Consider the following 19,012-nt stretch of genomic DNA (forward strand, 5'->3'; position numbering starts at 1 on the left):
TGATCTGGACTTCTCAGTCCAGCCATCTAATTATTGGCAGAGCAAAAAGTGAGATTATCTTCTTACTAATTTTTAATAATACCAGAGTAAAGTAACTAATACCCATCCTGATACTCACTTTCTAATTCTGACATAAAAAAAACAGTTTTGTTAACTTGTTTGGTAGGATGCTGCAAAATGAAAAGCATTTAATTAGAAGACAAACAGAAATCTGGTTTTTACAGACTAAGCTGCAGAAGACAGGTTTAATGCCTTGATTAACTTCGAAATAACAAGTTCTCTCCAGTCCAAGTGTAGATAAATAAAAGTGAATGTCTGTTATCCACAGAGATTTAATTTACTGTTATAATAATATAAATATTGATTTTGACCCACACAAAACATGCCCCTTAGGCTGGGTTTGTCCCCAAGACTTAAAATAATTAGAGTCATGTATTATTAAACACTGGAAGTCCAATATGTACCCTTCAACAGGTGCTTCATAATAGTACTAGATAATGGTACTGAGTATCTTTGTGTTTCCATCTAGGGAAAATTATTTGGGAAGATTCAATAATTACCAAAGAGCCTAGATTATCTTGTAAATGTAATGTCGCTTATGTAATTGATGAGAACTTAGGAGAAATTTACTGGGACTCTCAAGAAATAAACTCTTACTGAAAAATTAGATTCAGGCTCCAGGGTGAAGCTACTCCTTAGGCTTGGATTGGTAAGATTTCATAAGGATCTATAAAATAATACAATAGACAGTGAATCAATTGAAAGTGTAAGCAATATAGACAACATAGCAATTTGTAAAACTAATGTATGATGAAAGAGAATATTTGACCATTGCTATTCAAGAATTTGCTTTACCCATTCACCATTGGTACAACATATTTAAAAGTTATTCCTCCAAGGCTAATATTGTACGGAAATTTTAAATTCATCCTATTGTATTCCTGATAATTGCTTTGCTTTGTATTTTACTGTGAATTTGCTGTATATTTAGATGACTGCAAACTGCCCAGAGGAAAGTAGAAACAGCAATAGAGATGATTATAAAATTGTAGTTTTATTATAAAGTAGTCACAAAAAGAAAAATTATAAGTGCAAATATAAATTAAAAAAAATTTTCAAACTGTCCTTGGTTCCAAAAGGGGAAGAAAGTTTTCCTACTTTTCCATTTCTTTTTATCATTTCCTTTAGAAAACTTAGAATTATAAATGCTTGCTTTCTCTGTGTTTTTCAGGCTTATTTAAATGTTTTGAAAACTAAACACACCTCTTCCAGTTTTGCACACCAAGAATGTCTTTCATGAAGGCCTTGGAGCCATCTCTTCAAAATGTGGACATGAAGAAAGATGGCGCCCCTTCAACCTGCTTCTGTGTGTGAGAGTTAAAGCCTAGGTGCTTTGCTCCAGGATGTAACTTCTAGCTTATCAGAAGGAAAAGAGTTCATTTTGTTTTACTTTTGATAAGGATAATTAACATGTATGTAATGGTTATACAAATGGGTGAGGTTATTTTTCTCTTTTTGTAATCTCTTTAACAGATTGCCTATAATGTGTGTCACAGTCTGGTTTAATCCTTAATAGTAAAACTGATTCATTCTTTTCTACATATAGTGAAGACGATTCATTTTGTTGGTAGGTGATTTTATTTTTAATTATATTTTCTTAACACTGATATCTCGAAACTATGCTCTTTGCATGCAGCCTCAATGGCTAATTCCTCCCGACAGCCTCTCAAGCACTTTAGTTTAGACTCAAATTCTAGGATTCACCTACTTTGGACAACTTTCTATTCAGCTCACACGCTTTGACAATAAAGGGTGCTTTTTTTGCCATGGAGGAGGGAGTCTTACATCATTCTCAAATGAGTATTCAAATGGTTTTAGTATGTTTTTTTTGTTCGTTTGTTTTTTGGCTTTTGGGTTTTTTTTTAGAGAGAGAGCATGAGGGGGAATGGGCAGAGGGGAAGGGAGAGAGAGAATCTTAAGCAGGATCCATGCTCGGCACAGAGCCCAACGCGGGGCTTGATCTCACGACCCTGAGATCATGACCTGAGGTGAAATCAAGATTTGGATGCTTAACTGACTGAGCCACAAAGGCACCCTGGTTTTAGTGTGTTTTTAATATGCCTTTTTGAACCTATTATCTATAAACTTAAAAAAAAAAACAAAAACTTCTCTAATACATGTTTGTTAACAGGCTGAATAACCCCAGAGTTCATAACACATTCTAATCTTCCTAGTTTGCCCCTTTGTGCTAGAATAAAAGAGTAAACTCCCTAAATAAGTGCACTCAGAAATCTTTCTGAAGCACTCAAATACAATATGAAATATAGGATGGGATCTATAAAATTTCTATTAGGCTCAATGCCTGATTTTCTTTATAATCACTCTAGGCCTATGTGTGCATCCATTAGAGATAACAGCTATATTCCTACATTCCAATATATCTTTTCATGTCATACAAATATGTAACATTTGCTTTTTGTGGAAATATATTTAACATTAATTCTTCTAGTATAGTACTATCAAGGGTGATTTATATGTTAATTTTGGATACATGAAATTCACTACACATGATGATGGCTGCAAAATATTAGATTTAAAAAAAAAAAAAAAAAAACCCTGAAACCTTGAAATATCACCAGTTGGGTGACATCAGAAAGTGGTGATGCCTCACATCATTTGGATGGTTATTAACAAAAAGACAAAAAAGTAACACATGTCGGTGAGGATGTGGAGAAAAAGAAACCCTGTATACCTGGTGGGAAGGTAAATTGGTACAGTCACTATGAAACAGTATGAAGGTTTTTCAAGAAATTAAAAACAGAACTACCATACTATCCAGCAATCCCACTTCCAGGTATATATTCAAAGGAAATGAAATCAGTATCTCCAAGAGGTATCTGTACTCCCATGTTCACTGCAGCATTATCCACAACAGCCAAGCTGTAGAAACAACCTGTGTCCACTAGCCGATGAATGAATCAAGAAAATGTGGCATATTATATGATGGAATAGTATTCAGCCTTAAAAAAGAAGGCAATCCTGTCATTTGCAACAACATGAATGAAACTGGAGGACATTATGCTAAATGAAAAAAACCCAGACAGAGAAAGACAAATACTGTATGGTATCACTTACATGTGAAATCTTTTTTTAAAAAAGTCAAACTCATAAAAACAGAAAGTAGAATATGGTTGCCAGGTGTTGGGGAGTGGGGGAAATAGACAGAGGTTGGTAAAAGGGTATGAATTTTCAGTTACAAGGTAAGTTCTGAGATCTACTGTACAACATGGTGACTATGATTGATAATGCTCTATTGCTGTCTTGTATAATTGAAATTTGCTAAGAATAGAACTTACATGTTCGCATCAAAAAAAAGAAAAGGAAAAGGTAAATATGTGAAATAATGGAAAGATGAACTAACTCAATGAGGAAAATCCTTTCACAATATATACATATATCATCCAATCATCATGGTATATACCTTAAATACTTAACACTTTTATTTGTCAGTTATATCTCAATAAACCTGAGAAAAATAAAAAGAAAAAAAGTGAATCAACATATGGGAATAATAATAATATATTGCTTTAAAAATAATAATTCATAGAGTACTAGGAATGACAGAACTACATAAATGTTAGCTCATTTAGGTAACTGAGTAGTCAGTAATTGTGGCACTTATTTCATTCATGGATTTAGGTTTCGGAAGTTCTTATTGGCTAATTCGAAAGCATAAGGTATATGAGGGTGTCTGTCATAGTTCTTATTGCATACACAGATAGATTTCTGTATCAACATTTGTTTTTAGGAAAGAGAATTTGAAGATCAAGACCTTAGCACATATATCTTTATATTCAGCTATATGTGCCATAACTTCATTTATATTTTTAGCACTCTAGCATGGTGCAGTCTTATCATATTTACTATTAGTGGGAGGAAATCTAGCGATTTAGATACCCTTTCTATATTTTGTTCCAGTTTCTTTTTTACAACCACTTTTGAAATACCTACCACAGTACAAATATTCCTGATTAAAAGGAGAGAAACACTAACTAGAAAACTTTTTTTATTTTAGACAGTTCAATCCATGCAAAAATAAATACACACACCAAAGCAAACAATAACAAACTGACTTTTTCTTTAGTAAAATCATCAATGTTTTCATAATAGAAAGATGTAGCTATAATCACAATGAAGAAATGATGAAGAACCATAAAAGTAAGCTATCTGTATATTTAATAATTTGTTGCTAGAAATCAACATGTCACAGAGACTATTTGCATATTGCGGCCTAAATAGTTCTAAAGTCCCAAGGACATATATTTACTATCGCCCAACAGCAAGTCATTTTCCTGACTATGCATTAAATCTTGTCCACAGGACGAAATAGTTGCTGCTGTCAGTTTGATTTTTTTCCCTGGATGTGATAGCAGTGAATGCTGTTGAAATTCCCACTGCTAGAGAATGAATGGGCCCCACCCCCTCCCACTTCATAAATTGAAACCTAATCCCCAGTGTGAGGGTATTTAGAGGTGGAGACTTTGACCAGAAATTAGGTCAGGAGAGCTGAGCCCTCATCAGTGAAATTCAGCCCTTATAAAAGAGGCCCCGGAGAGATCCCTGGCTCCTTCTGCCTTGTGCAGACATGTTAAAAAGATGGCCATCTAAGAATCAGAAGGTCAGTCCTCACCACAGATTCTCCTGCCACTGTGATCTTGGACTTCCAACTTTTGGAACTGTGAGAAATAAATTTCTGTTGTCGATAAACCACCATGTCTATGGTATTGTTGACAGCGGCCCGAGTGAACTAAGGCATCCATAGATCACAGTATGTCTTGCCAATGTTTGCAAAGATACCTTCTCTGCTCACATGTCTCAGTAAGTGTCTTGGTGCAGAGGAAATTTGCCTCTCACACTATAATTCATGCAATACCTAGCAGTGTTAACACAGGCTCTGCGTTAGGTATTTTGGGAAACCCAAGATGAGTAAAAGATAGTGACTGTTCTCAAGGAACTTAAAATGATGGCAAACATGCGTGAGTGAGTGAGTGAGTGAGTGAGTGAGTATTTGTATGTAGTGGAGGAGGGCAAGGAGAGTGCAAAGCAAAGAGCAATAAGAAGAGATTTTTTTCCTTGTTTTTAATAACTCTAAGATAAGGGATGGAGAATTTTTCTCACTGGTCAATTTTCTAAGCACTTTTTATTTATACTGTGGTCAGCAATCTCTTAAATATATTACCTTGTTGCTATATTTAGTATATTCCCTGCTTTCATTAGCCCATGGTGTTTATTGGTATTTAGAATTTTTCATTATTAAGAGAGGAAAGTACAAAAGCAAATTTGGGAAGGTACAATTCCCTGGATGTAGAAGAGTTTGCTCAAGGAAAACACCATGTGTAGTGGTCTGATACCAAAAAGAGTGGAGCCTAGATTTTAACAGAGTGAATCACTGAGTAGTTTAAAAAAAAAAAAAAAAAAAAAAATTTGAAAAAAAAAATTTTAAAAAAAATATGGACCAATGAACTGAGAGCAATAACAATAATCTATAAGTATAACAAAGCAAAGCTATCTTTTCTAGAAAGCTAATATAAATATTATTTATTAAAGTATTAAAATAAATATTAAAAAACTATATTAACAAAAGTGTGTGTGTGTGTGTGTGTGTATGGGTGTGTATTTAAAATTTAAAAAAGAGAGAGAGTTCCCAAGGAGGGGTATTGCTAGTCTATGCTAACACATACCTGAGAAGGAAATTTTGCATAGTACACTGATTTTTTAGAAGAAATTAGAATTTCAAAGTAAGAGAATTAACCATGTTTAGATATCCAAAACAACATTTCTACCCTTAAGTTATTTGTTCAAATACAATGTCATCCAATCAATATCAGTGCATATTCATAAAATTTCCATAGGTATCTTAGAAGACTTTTTTTCTCATCTTTTGTTTTGCAAGTTTTCACCTAATTAATCTTTACAGTGTCACCATGAATTCAATAAGGAAACAGCAAAGCATGTGAGAGAAAAGGCAAGAAAAACAAAGGGAATCACATGCTTGACCAAATGCCTAAGGATCTTCTTTTGATGCTACAAGAAGGGTGGACTAATTAATCAATGTCCTCTCCTTTTTTATGCAGATGAAGTGAGGGTTGGAGGTGAATTCAATGCCAGTAACTGCTTTATCATCACTGGTAGTTCTCTAGAATTTATTACATCCATTTTTACTATCAGGTGAATATACACATAAGTGTGAAAAAAAGCACATGGAAAACAATCTGGAGAAAGTTAATGTTATTTTAAAAGCCTTTAAAAGATGATAGCATGATTGTTCAAATCTATTACCTGAACTTTTATCAGCTGCCTAAGTCCATATTCTGAGATCTTTTGACACTTGTCACTATAACACCATGAAGTTGCCAGGAATAAAAAATGCTGTTTCACAAAGGGGAAAAAATGCCTTCCAAGTAATTCCATTGGAGAGAAAATGAATGAGAAACAGAGACAAGTGTATAAATGGGCAATTGACTATGGGACAGCAAATGGCAGAAGCAACACATCTCTGAATTGTGAATTTCGGTTTGCAACTTAAGTTGGCATTATTTTAGGAATTTTCATCTGATAAAACTATATGGAGAATTCAGTATTGCATATGATGTCCAATTACAACGCATTCTCTATTACTTAATAATTTTATTGCTGATAACTTCATCATGAGTATTTCTTTGGAGCCAAAGTCTCAAGGTGAAGAAACATAGCATACTTAGGGGCGCCTGGGTGGCTCAGTCGTTAAGCGTCTGCCTTCGGCTCAGGTCATGATCCCAGGGTCCTGGGATCGAGCCCCACGTCAGGCTCTCTGCTCAGCGGGGAGCCTGCTTCTCCCTCTCCCACTCCCCCTGCTTGTGTTCCCTCTCTCCCTGTGTTTCTCTCTGTCAAATAAATAAATAAAATCTTTAAAAAAAAAAAAGAAACATAGCATACTTAAATTATTTTTAAGTTACTGTATTGCAAAAACTAAATGCTTTGTACTTCAGAGAAAGTAATTACAAGAATGGTTTTTAAAAACCTTTTGTAATTAGTTCCTTTTTTGGAGGGTTATTTTAACTATTGAATGTGTTATGACTTTATGGACTATATATATTTTTTATGGAATAGAATATGACAATGGACTTTACTTTTTAGAACTTAAATATTAAAAGAAAATGAGAAACAAAAATGCCACATATTTCCAATGCTTAATTTAATCCTATGACCTAAACATAATAGGTTGGTATGTTTCATATCTGGTTAAATATTTACCAAAGTGATGTGTCCTGTGTTTATTAATGAGAACTTATAGCCTGGGTTCATCCTTTTATAAGATAATTGCAAATACCATGATATTAATTTTTTGTTAGATGCATGTCTTTTTCATGTTTTTTTACTACATTTTTTGACTTTTAGGTATCAAATCTTTTAAAATAAATTTATTTATGAAAATAATTTTGGTGCCAAAAGTTACTTACTAGCATATGAATCAAACTTAAAAATCAAAAAGGAAGGAGTTCGCAGATTAATAAACATTGCTAAATAAGATGTCTATATGGAGACAGTTTTACCTGTTAGAAGAGTATCATTTAAAATAAATTCTTTTCATCTGGGGTTTTAAAATAAATTCTTGACAGTTAATCATGCCACGTATGTAATACTGTTTTTAAACTTGAGCAAGATGACCCCTGTCCTAATCTCTTCCCCATGGAGGGTCTTCCTCTGACCTTTCCTTAATTCTCCCTCAGGGATGGGATGCGTCTGCCTGGTGCCTGCATCCCTCTCCCACTTCTTCCAGATCCTAGACTAGCTTCCAGCCCATAGTGTCATTAGTACAGAAATTGGGAGTAAGTCTTTCAAACTTTTAGAGTAATTTGACAGAGTAATTTTGTGTGGTGAATTTCATAATAGAAAAATAATGGGATTGTATTTATATGTGTTTTTATTTCATTTTTCTAGGAATTTATTTTTCCTTCACTTTATAAAAGTATCAGTTTAAGATGGATTGGAAATAAAAACAAATCTATTTTACAGTTTGTTTGAGAAGTACTGTCCTACAATTCACAAGCACCCAGTACCCAGAATTTCCCTGCTACCTGGACCCGTGTGAACCTCCTTTCCAGGTGCTTATTTCCAGGACCAGAACATAAGATCCCTATGTGTACACTTGGACTGTGGGAAGTGCTTGCAGGGGGGTGTGGGCACTTCGAATGTTTAGGCTGGAAAGTCCACGCGCATGGTGAAGGATGGAGCTGAGGTTGGTGAGAGTGGGTGGGAGCTGTAGGCGGGGGCTAGGAACACATTTGTCCCATGACTTCATGTCCTCACAAGGAAACCACACAATTCCTAGAACTCTAAATTCAAACTTGTCTTTTCAGGTCTCCATGAAAAGGTAGAAGGATGGAACATACTATATTTAATGATATGTAGCTTCCATATATAACTTCTAATATTTAGACATTTGATACATGAGTTTGCATTTATTTGCATCCTTACTCTGGGCCCTGCAAATGCCCAAATGGGTGGTTCTAAAGTTGGGAAAGTTAACTTCTTAAGAAAGATGCTTCAGATTCATTCAAATTTATATCAGCTTCTCTGGTGGATACAAATCCAGTAAGTTCTATTATTACAGAATCTTAGAGTTCAAAGGAACTTCTGATCTAATTCTAGCACTGTAAAATCTCTGTTAGCTAGTCAGCTGGCTTTTTTTGAACACCTCCAGGAGTAGGTGCTACCTAAGTTCTGTTTCAGTCATCCTTACGCAAGGAAAAGAGTTATATTTTCAGAGAAGTGTAATTTTGTTTCTGAGGGAGAAAAGCAAGTTTGAGAAACACTTTCTGGTTACAGACAGGAATATGGAAGAAAAATGGGAATCACATAAGTTTTTTAAAATTAATACAACTTCTCAGAGTGAGGAAATATAACAAAATAGAATTACTACACAAAAAAAGGGACAGTATAACAAGAGGAATGTGAGAAGAGGAAAAAATGTACCTTTTGCTTCTTCTTCCTACCAGCAACAGAAGGAGACTCATGTTAGTCTGTGACATAGAGCTATTTCCATTTGACTATTCACTTCGGTTAGAAAGGCACTTCCCATCCATACAGTTGTTCTCTATAGGGTCTTCTGTTGTCCAGCTAATTTTAGGATTATCTTCTTCAGAAAACCAATTGTAAGCCTATTTTTTTTCACCTAATTATCCCATGCTTCTCACCTCACCTGCTATTTGATTTCATTCATTCAATACAGGATTTTTAAAATTCATTTAAAAATCCCCCCATCCCTGTCTTCCAATAGGAAAGGAAATAAGGGCATCATATGCACTTGACAATTAAAATTTTGAAGTGGGCAGCAAAACCACTAATAATTTTTTTTTTTTTTTTGAGGCAACTGAGGTCAAGTGAGGATGGTAGGTATGCAGAAATGGAGGAGTGTGGTGAGAGACAGTGTGGCATGTGTGAAGGTGGGAAGGCATGTAGATGCTTCAGCTGTTATGGGGGTGGGGTGGGAAACAAAGGCATAACCCCCCCCCCACCACCACCTAGAGCAGGGTCCTGGATTTAGACAGAGGTTCTCTTGATTAAGGAAGAATTAGTTTTTTAAGATGTATGGCTGTATTTAAAAAAAGAGTTGTTTTATTTTCTCTCAGTATCTAAAAATTGTAAAGTTATTGCCCTATTTTTTCTTTTTTACTTTGAGTTTTGTAAAAAATTAGCTCTGTATCATTACAATAAGGTCTGGATCTGAATAATGTGTGTATGTGTATGCACATACACTCGTGCTACTCTCACAGTCTTAGGGTTTTTTAAACATAGTGTATTTCTTTTTCCTTTCTCTCTCCTAGCCCTCCCACATTCTCACTAGGGGACCAATTCATATCTATTGATTGAACGGTCTAAAAGGTAATGCTCATGGAATGAAGCTTTAATTTTTATTCCCACTGGAGATGAAATACTCAGTGTGAACTTTGATTTGGTGGTTTAGGGAAGTCCACTGCGTTCATAAAGTCTGAATTGAAAATCAGTAGTTATGAAAGGAATTCTGAGAGAAAGTGTTCCTTAAGTTTTTGAGGTTCACAGCACAGAACACAAGATAGTGTCCCCAAAATATTTTTCATGCCACTATCAGAGGTAGATTATTGGAATGAATAGCCCAAGGACTGGGGAATAAATAAGTTCCTAACATTTCCTGTTTTTAAATACATGAACATTGTTTTAGCCCACATTAAAAACCCTAGTTAATCTACTTCATCTATTCAGCCCTAAACTTCAGATCTTGATGGCTAGGTATGATTTTATGGCCAATAAGTGAACCCAGCAGTCTGCAGTATCAGTATCAGAGTCCCCTGGGACCCATTTTATACTTATTTTTTCATTCCTTTTTTAAACTCTTAAAGGCAAGGGTATTTTCCAAGATAAACCCTAATCAACCACTCTGCAATTTTACTGCGAGTTTCCATTTCTGACAGGCTTCTGTCTGGCAATGGATTCTAAAAATTCTGTTTGGATCAAGTACCTTAAACCTTGCTGAAGAACTAATACTGTATGTAGGTTGATTATAATAACCAAGATACTATGCTTCTTCTGTTGGTAGTAGTGGGAGAGACGAACTAAAAAAATAAAAGAAAAAAGAATAAAAGGGTAAAATTTAATAAAGACCTGATAGGCAAAGTCAAGAATGAGATGGTGAACACTTACACTTGGAGCACTGTCCTGGGGTCTCCAACTTCACCTCCATCACCAATCGTCAAGGTATCATAGCCAATCTCCAGATCAAATTCTTCAAAATTTATCTGTATAACCTAGCAATAAACAGAGACAAACATCTCAAATATATTGCAATATGTCATAAAAATAAAAGTTTGGGCAGAAAATATTTAAAATGCATATCAGACTTACTGTACTTATCTATATAAATACCATGGCAACAGATCATGTCAGACTATTCCTAAAATTCAATCATTATAATTTTCATATGATTTTTATTTGCTGTAATGTACCTTCTGTAATAATTTTTCAATGAAATGGCATGGCTTCTGTTTATAGAACACTCTTATTTGAAGCATGATTAATGCAAATCTACTTTGAGACAGCTTTATAAAAAGTACATGTAGGTGGGGAGTGGTTTCCATACATTTGCATATATTTTTATAAAGCTAACATGAAAAAACTCAGAGTGTGCTATTTCCATTAAATAGTAAAGCTTAAAAACGTTAGACGTTAGAACTAAATTTGAATCTAGATCACCAGATTTAAAGGTATCAGATTTATTTTTGTGTATTCTTTGGTAACAGAATCCCTCAGATGTATTATAACATGCTAGCAAACCTGGGAGCAAATTATACCACAATAAGTAATTTAGTATTATTTCTTACTAAAACATACTCACGCATTCATACATTGTTTATACATCTATGCAAAAATTCATATTTAATAAAATTGCAATTCTTAAATTAGGAACCTAATACAATATTAAGTAATAATGTAATTAAGAATCAGTACAGGAAGAAATTACATAAATACTGTCATATATAATCATGCCTTGAGCAAAAAACAGTTAATAATAAAATAATATTCATCATCAGATTAAAAAAAATGAATGCCCGAGGTCACCAATTTTAGTAAAGAATAAATTAAAAAGCCATCTCTCTAATAATTTTCATAACTATTTGTTACCTTGGTAATATAAAAAGAAATTCTAAAAAAATGAGAGCTTTTATATTCTGGCTTTTTTAAGCTTTATAACAATTTTTTTTATTACGCCTTCTCTCTTGATTTTTTTAATGGTTTTATATCAACATTGACTAAGGCAATTATTTTTGTCAAGTTTAAATATAGAATATATAAAAACATTGAATTGTACATTTTACATGGCTGCAGTTAAAAAAAAAAATGTTTCCCTGTTCTGCACTAAGTTACATATAGATACTCTCAATTGATAATTGCCTATTAGTAGAGATTTAGGTTGTTTTTGTGTTTTTTTTTGCCATTATAAACAACATGGTTATGAACACTATTAAACAGTTTCTGGTTCAAATGTGTATCTCTAGGTTATATGCTTAGAATTGTAATTTCTGGAAAATAAGCAAAAATTCAATTTCATGATATTGTACCATAAGGTTTCCCAAAATTATTCTACTAATTTAAATGCTCACAACTGGGCGCCTGGATGGCTCAGATGGTTAAGGGTCTGCCTTCAGCTCAGGTCATGATCCCAGAGTCCTGGGATCGAGTCCCACATCAGGCTACCCGCTAGACAGGGAGCCTGCTTCTCCCTCTGCCTCTCTCTCTCTGACTCTCATGAATAAATAAATAAAACATTTAAATAAATAAATAAATAAATAAATAAATACTCACAACTTTTGTACATTAGATTTCATTATTTCTACCAATCTAGACAGTGTGAAAAGTGATCTTTTGTATTTTCTTAACAATTAAGCTGTATATATTTTTATATGTATGTCATTTATGTTTTCTTTTCTGTGACATGACTATATGTATTTTGGCTATTTTTCACTTGACTGCTTGTTTATTTATTTTTGGTGGGGAGGGCCAGAGAAAGAGGGAGAGAGAGAATCCCAAGCGGGTCTCACGACCAGTGTGGAGCCTGACGTGGGGCCGATCTCACAACCCTGAGATCATGACCTAAGCCAAAATCAAGAGTCAAATGCTTAACTAACTGAGCCACCCAGGTGCCCCTGGACTGCTTGTTATTGATTGCACAGTTCTTTATATCAGTGATTCCCACCATGTTTCCTTTATAGCACACATAGGAAAGAGTAATATTTAAGACACATTGAGGTAAGCAGATGAGGCTGTTTGTAATGGAAGTTTTTTATCCAGGCCCTGCTCTGCCTCACAGAGAGCTAAGATCAATATCTTTGTTCTACCTGTAATTCATTCATAATACACCATTCATAATATACCATTGAGTCTGACTCACTAGTTGAGATCAGCTTTATATATTCTGGATACTAATCTACTACATGTTATGTGTGTTGCAATATCTTCTCCATATTTATAGCTTGCTTTTTTTATTTTCTTTTTTAAATCTTTTGATAAGAAGAAATTACTAATTTTACTAAAGTGGAACTTTTAATCTATTATTTTTTAAGTAACACTTGCATTGCCTATGACTCATGGTCATAAAGATATTTTCTTCATATCTTTATTTTTGGGGAACTGACTTTCAAAAAATGTGTGAAGTAGACAAATATGCAATAATAGAAAACTAGCACAGAATTCCTTTTTCAAAACTCCAATATAAATAAGCAGTTGCCTCAATATTAATTGAATAAATAGACCTCCTTTTCCCAGTAATCCGCATGACAGACTGACATATATCAAGAGCCTATATATGAGGATGTTGGTTTGGGAGCTCTACATTGTGTTCTTTTGGTCAGTTTGTATGTCCCTAAACCAACAGAAATTGTCTTAACTGTTGTTGCTATAAAACAAGACTATCTTATGAGTCAGATACTCCATTTTTCTATACACATTTTGAAAACTATTTTTTTTGTTACTTTCTGTTGTTTTTAAAAAGATTTATTTATTTACTTTAGAAAGAGAGAGCACGCGCGAGCGAGCACATGAGCGGGGGGGGAGGGGCAGAGGGGAGAATCCCAAGCAGACTCCCTGCTGAGTGTGGAGCCTGATGCGAGGCTTGATCTCACCACCCTGAGATCATGACCTGAGCTGAAATGAAGAGTTGGCAACTCAATCGATTCATTTTTTTTGTCGTTTCAAATGGTATATATCTTTATATTTTCACCTTTTCATTGTTTGTATATAGACAGGAAATTTATTTTTGCTTATTGAGCTCACATTTAGGTGACTTCATAAGACTTTCCTATTATTTTTCCCTATTATTATTATTTGTAAATTATTTTTAGTTTTGTATATAACAAGCATATCTTCTGTAAACAATTTAGATTCTTGTCTATCCTATTTATTTATTTACTTATTTTAGAGAGAGGGAGAGAGTATGGGGGTGGGGCGGAGCAGAGGAAGAGGGAGTCTTAAGCCCACTTCCATGGAGCCCAACACAGGGCTCCATCAGGACCTGAGTTGAAACCAAGAGTAGGAGGCTTAGCCAACTGCCGAGGTGCTCCTCTTGTTTATTCTTCTTTCACATTTTTAAAAAAATTTAAATTCAATTAGCCAACATATAGAACATCATTAGTTTCAGATGTAGAGTTCAATAATTCATCAGTTGCATATAACACCCAGTGCTCATCACATCACGTGCCCTCCTTAATGCCCACTACCCTGTTACCCCGTTCCCCCCACCTACCTCCTCTCCAGCAACCCTCAGTTTCTTTCTCATAGTTAAGAGTCTCTCATGGTTTTTCTCCCTCTCTAATTTCTTCCCATTCCATTTTTCTCTCCCTTCCGCCATGATCTTCTGCACTGTTTCTTATATTCCTCATATGAGTGAAACCATATGATAATTGTCTTTCTCTGAGTGACTTTATTTCTTGTATCTTAACTGCCCTGGATCTCTGGTACAATGTTTAATAGAATAGGTTATAGTTGGCCTCATTAAGTTGTAGCTCATTTAAAAGGAAATGCTTCTAATATTTCACCATTAAGAATATTATTGAGGTAATTATACTTTATGAATACAAGGAGGTTTTCTTCTCTGGTTTTTCTTGCTGATTTAGTATCAGAATTTTTCATCAAATGAATTGACACATGGATACTTTCATTTCCATTATGGAAAAGCTTCTGTCAATTTTAGAATAATTTATTTTTTTGAAAGTTGGATAGAACTATCCTGTAAGGGGCAGCTGGATGGCTCAACTGGTTGAGCACCTGCCTTCGGCTCAGGTCATAATCTCAGGGTTGGGCTCCCTGCTCACCAGGGAATCTGCTTCTCCCTCTCCCTCTGCCTCTACCACCCCACTCATGCTCTCTCAAATAAATAGATAAAACCTTTCAAAATAAAAAGAACTATCTTGTAAAAATATCTAAGCCACTTTCTGGGGAGCTGTAGTTAAGCTTTTATTGCTGGTCTAATTTATTTTTTACTTTCAGAATTATTCAGGCTTTTGGATTTGTTTGTTTTCCCTTGAGTCAATTTAAGTAAGTTCAATTTTCCCAGAAACATTTCAACATTCAGAAAGTTTTCAAATTCATTGTCATGTAATTATTCACTTTCTTTTAGTCTATGCTAAGTCTGGACTTTTGTCCTATTTCTATTTCTAATATTATTTAAATGTGTTTTCTCTATTTTTACTATTTTTTATTATGGTAATATATGTGAAAAAAAATTTATGCTTTTAACCATTTTTTAAAGTGTACAATTTGGTGGCATTATGCTCATAAGGTTGTACAACAATTACCACTGTTTCCAAAAGTTTTTCATTACATCAAACAAAAACCCTGTTACTATTAAGCAATAACTCATTTTCCCTTTCCCCAGCCATTGGTAATTTCTAACATGCTATCTATCTCTATAAATTTGCCTATTAGAAGTATTTTATATAAGTAGAATTATACAATATTTGTCTTCTTGTGTCTGATTTATTTCACTTAGCATAAGATCTTTGAGATTCATCCATATTGTAGCAAATGTATTCCTTTTTATGGCTGAATAATATTCCATTGTATGTATATAGCTCATTTTGTTTAACCATCACTCTATTGATAGACGCTTGCGATGTGTCTATCTTTTGCCTTTTGTGAATATTGCTACTATGAAGATTGGTATACAAGTAAATGTTTGAATATTTGTTTTCAATTATTTGGAGTGTATACCTTGGAGTGGACTTTCTGGGTCATATATTGATTCTATGTTTAACTTTTTGCAGAACTGCCAAACTACTTTCCAGAGTGCTGCAACATTTTAAATTCCCACCAGCAATACATGAGGATTCCAGTTTTTCCACATTCTCAACAGTTGTTATTTTTTGTTTTGTTTTTATTGTAGTCATCCTAGTAGGCGTGTTGCTTATTTTTATTTTGTTTTTATTATAGTCATCCTAGTAGGTGTGAAGTGGCCTATTATTGGGTTTGATTGCATTTCTCTAATGACTAATAATATCGAACATCTTTTCATGTATTTATTGGCTATTTGCATATCTTCTTTGGAGAATTGGTGATTCAGGTCTTTTACCCATTTTTAAATTAGGTTGTTTGTTTTATTGTTACTGATTTGTAAAACCTCTTTATATACTCTCAATATTAGTTTCTTTTTTTTTGCACTTTATTTATTTTTATTATGTTCAGTTAGCCAGCATATAGTACATCATAAGTTTTTGTTGTAGTGTTCAATGATTCATTAGTTGCATAGAACACCCAGTGCCCATCACAATATTAGTTTCTTAACAGATATATGCTTTGCAAATATTTTCTCACATTGTGTGGGAGTCTTTTCACTCTTATGATAGTGTTCTTTGATGACTAAAGCTTTTAATGTAACAAAATCTAATTTTTCTTCTGTTGTTTTTGTTACTTACGTTTTTGCTGTCATATTTAAGAAATCATTATCAAATCTATTTGGCAAAATTTCCTCCATGTTTTCTTCTAGGAATTTTACAGTTTAAACCCTTAAATAGAGGTCTTTAACCCATTTTGAGTTATTTTTTGTATATAGTACAAGTAAAGATCCAATTTCATTCTTTTGTATGTGACTATCCAGTTTCTCAATCACCATTTGTTGAAGCAATAATTCCTGCCCCATTGAATGGTATTGATACCTTTATCAAAAATCAATTGACCCCAGATGTGAGGATTTATTTCTGAGCTTTTTAGCTTTTATTTATCTGGAAATATCTTGATTTCACCTTCATTCTTGAAGGATAGTTTTGACAGATATAAAATTCTTGCTTTACATTTTTGACCTTTCATCCTTTAAAATGTCATCCTACTGCTTTCTGGTTTCCATGTCTTTTTCTTTTTAAAAATCAGCTGTTAATATTTTTTGATTTCTTGCACATGACCAGTGACTTCTTTCTTAATGCTTTCAAGATTCTCTTTGTCTATACCTTTCGGCAATTTGACTATGACGTGTCCATGTATGAGACTCTTAGAGTTTATCTTGGAGTTTATCTTGGAATTTCTTGAGCTTCTTGGATATGTAGATTCAGGTATTACTCACATTTGGGAAGTTTTTGACCATTATTTCTTCAAATATTCCTTCTTCATCTTTCCCTATGGGATTCTCATAGTATATTTTTCGGCTCACTTATTCATATCTTGCAGGTCTCTTTTGCCTATTTCATTATTTTTATTTCATTCTTTTTTTTCCTTTTATTTTTCAGACTGGATAATTTCAGTTGTCCAAAAATTGTTCAAGTTTACTAATTCTGTCTTCTGCCTGATCAAATCTGCTATTGAACTTCTGTAGCTAGTTTTTTATTTCAGTTATTGTATTTTAAATTCCCAAAATTTCTTTTTTTTTTAAAGATTATTTATTTATTTATTTGAGAGAGAGAGAATGAGAGAGAGCACATGAGAGTGGGGAGGGTGAGAGGGAGAAGCAGACTCCCTGCCGAGCAGGGAGCCCGATGCGGGACTCAATCCAGGGACTCCAGGATCATGACCTGAGCCAAAGGCAGTCACTTAACCAACTGAGCCACCCAGGTGCCCAAATTCCCAAAATTTCTATTTGGATTCTTTTAATAATTTATGTCTCCTTATTGATATTCCCATTTTATTCATATATCATTATTGTGGTTCCCTTTAATTCTTTGTCCACGTTCTTTGAGCATAACTAATATAATCATTATAAATTTGTTTAATAAGTTCAATGACTGAACTTGTTCAGGAACGGTTTCTGTCAAATCATTTTGTTCCTTGGAATGGTCATACTTTCCTGCTTCTTTGTATGCTTTGTGAGTATTCTGTTGTTGCTGAAACTGGACATTTGAATATTATAATGCAGTAACTCTGGAAATCAGATTCTCTCCCTTCTCCAGGATTTGCTGTTCTTGATTGTTTAAAGTTTAACATGTCTCCATATAATGTTTTGCCTGGAATTTTTTTTTTTTTAATACAAGGAACTTAAAAAATAATCATTTTAAGTATATTTAGGCTGCTATAACAAAGTACCATAAACTGGTTGGCTTATAAACAATAGAGATTTATCACAGTTCTTGAGGCTGGGAAGTCTATGATCAAGATGCTGGCTGATTCAGTGTCTGGTGAAAGCAAGCTTCCTCATCCATGGAAATCCTTTTTTTTTTTTTTTTTTCCATCCTCTGGACCTAAGCATTTCCCAAAAGCCCACCTCCTAATATCATCATATTGGGCATTAAGATTTCAACACATGAATTTTGAGTAGACACAATATTCAGGCCATGACAACACTTTCCCCAGTCTTTAAAGATTGGCTCAGTGCTGGGACACTCTTTTAATACTTAGCCAGACCATTCACAATTCTCCTTAGCCTTCACTTGATGCTTACACTGGGCTTATAGATCAGCTAGTGGTGAAAGCTTAAAGTCTTCTCAGGTCTTCTGAACATGTGCCTTGTCCTGCACATGCATGTGACTTTCTAAATTCTACCATATACTGGAGGGTTTTCAAATGCCCTCATTTCCCAAAAAAACTCTGTTACTTCTAGTGACTCATTCATGATAGCTTGCTTCCCGATGTGTTTAGTTATATTTAATAGTAAAACCATATTTATTTGAGCTTAAGCCTTGAGAATCCTGAGGCCCTAAATTGGGTATAATTTTATTCATTTTATGCTAATTGGATCCAAGAGTTACTACCAAGCTGGTGCCATTTTAACATTCTCTGAGGGTTTTAACTAAATGCTATATTTCATGTTTAGCTTCTTCACCTATCGATCCAAGCAGACTAGGCCCCAGTCTTAGTCTTCTCATTCCAGAGATTTATTGCCATCTGCTCCAAGGATAACCAAGCTTTCTTCCCATTTCATCTTCTATTTTCATTTTAACTGATGTTCTTTTCATTATGTGTGTATATATTTGTGTGTGTACAGTATCAATGCATAGCCTTGTTAGATTTTCTTTGTTTTCTT

At 34.1% G+C, this 19,012-nt stretch overlaps 1 protein-coding gene across 3 annotated transcripts in view; it reads right to left on the reverse strand.

The window, feature by feature from the left end:
• The window catches only part of CSMD3 (CUB and Sushi multiple domains 3), a 1,204,765-nt gene that overhangs the window by 556,272 nt on the left and 629,481 nt on the right, over positions 1 to 19,012 (reverse strand). For all 3 annotated transcript variants that reach the window (XM_044914284.1, XM_021688378.1, XM_021688377.1), the window contains one exon: positions 10,720 to 10,823. In XM_044914284.1, coding sequence (XP_044770219.1) covers positions 10,720 to 10,823 — 104 coding nt within the window. The remainder of the gene's footprint in view (positions 1 to 10,719; positions 10,824 to 19,012) is intronic.

Source organism: Neomonachus schauinslandi, chromosome 4 (genome assembly GCF_002201575.2).
Source record: "Neomonachus schauinslandi chromosome 4, ASM220157v2, whole genome shotgun sequence".
NCBI lineage: Eukaryota > Metazoa > Chordata > Mammalia > Carnivora > Phocidae > Neomonachus > Neomonachus schauinslandi.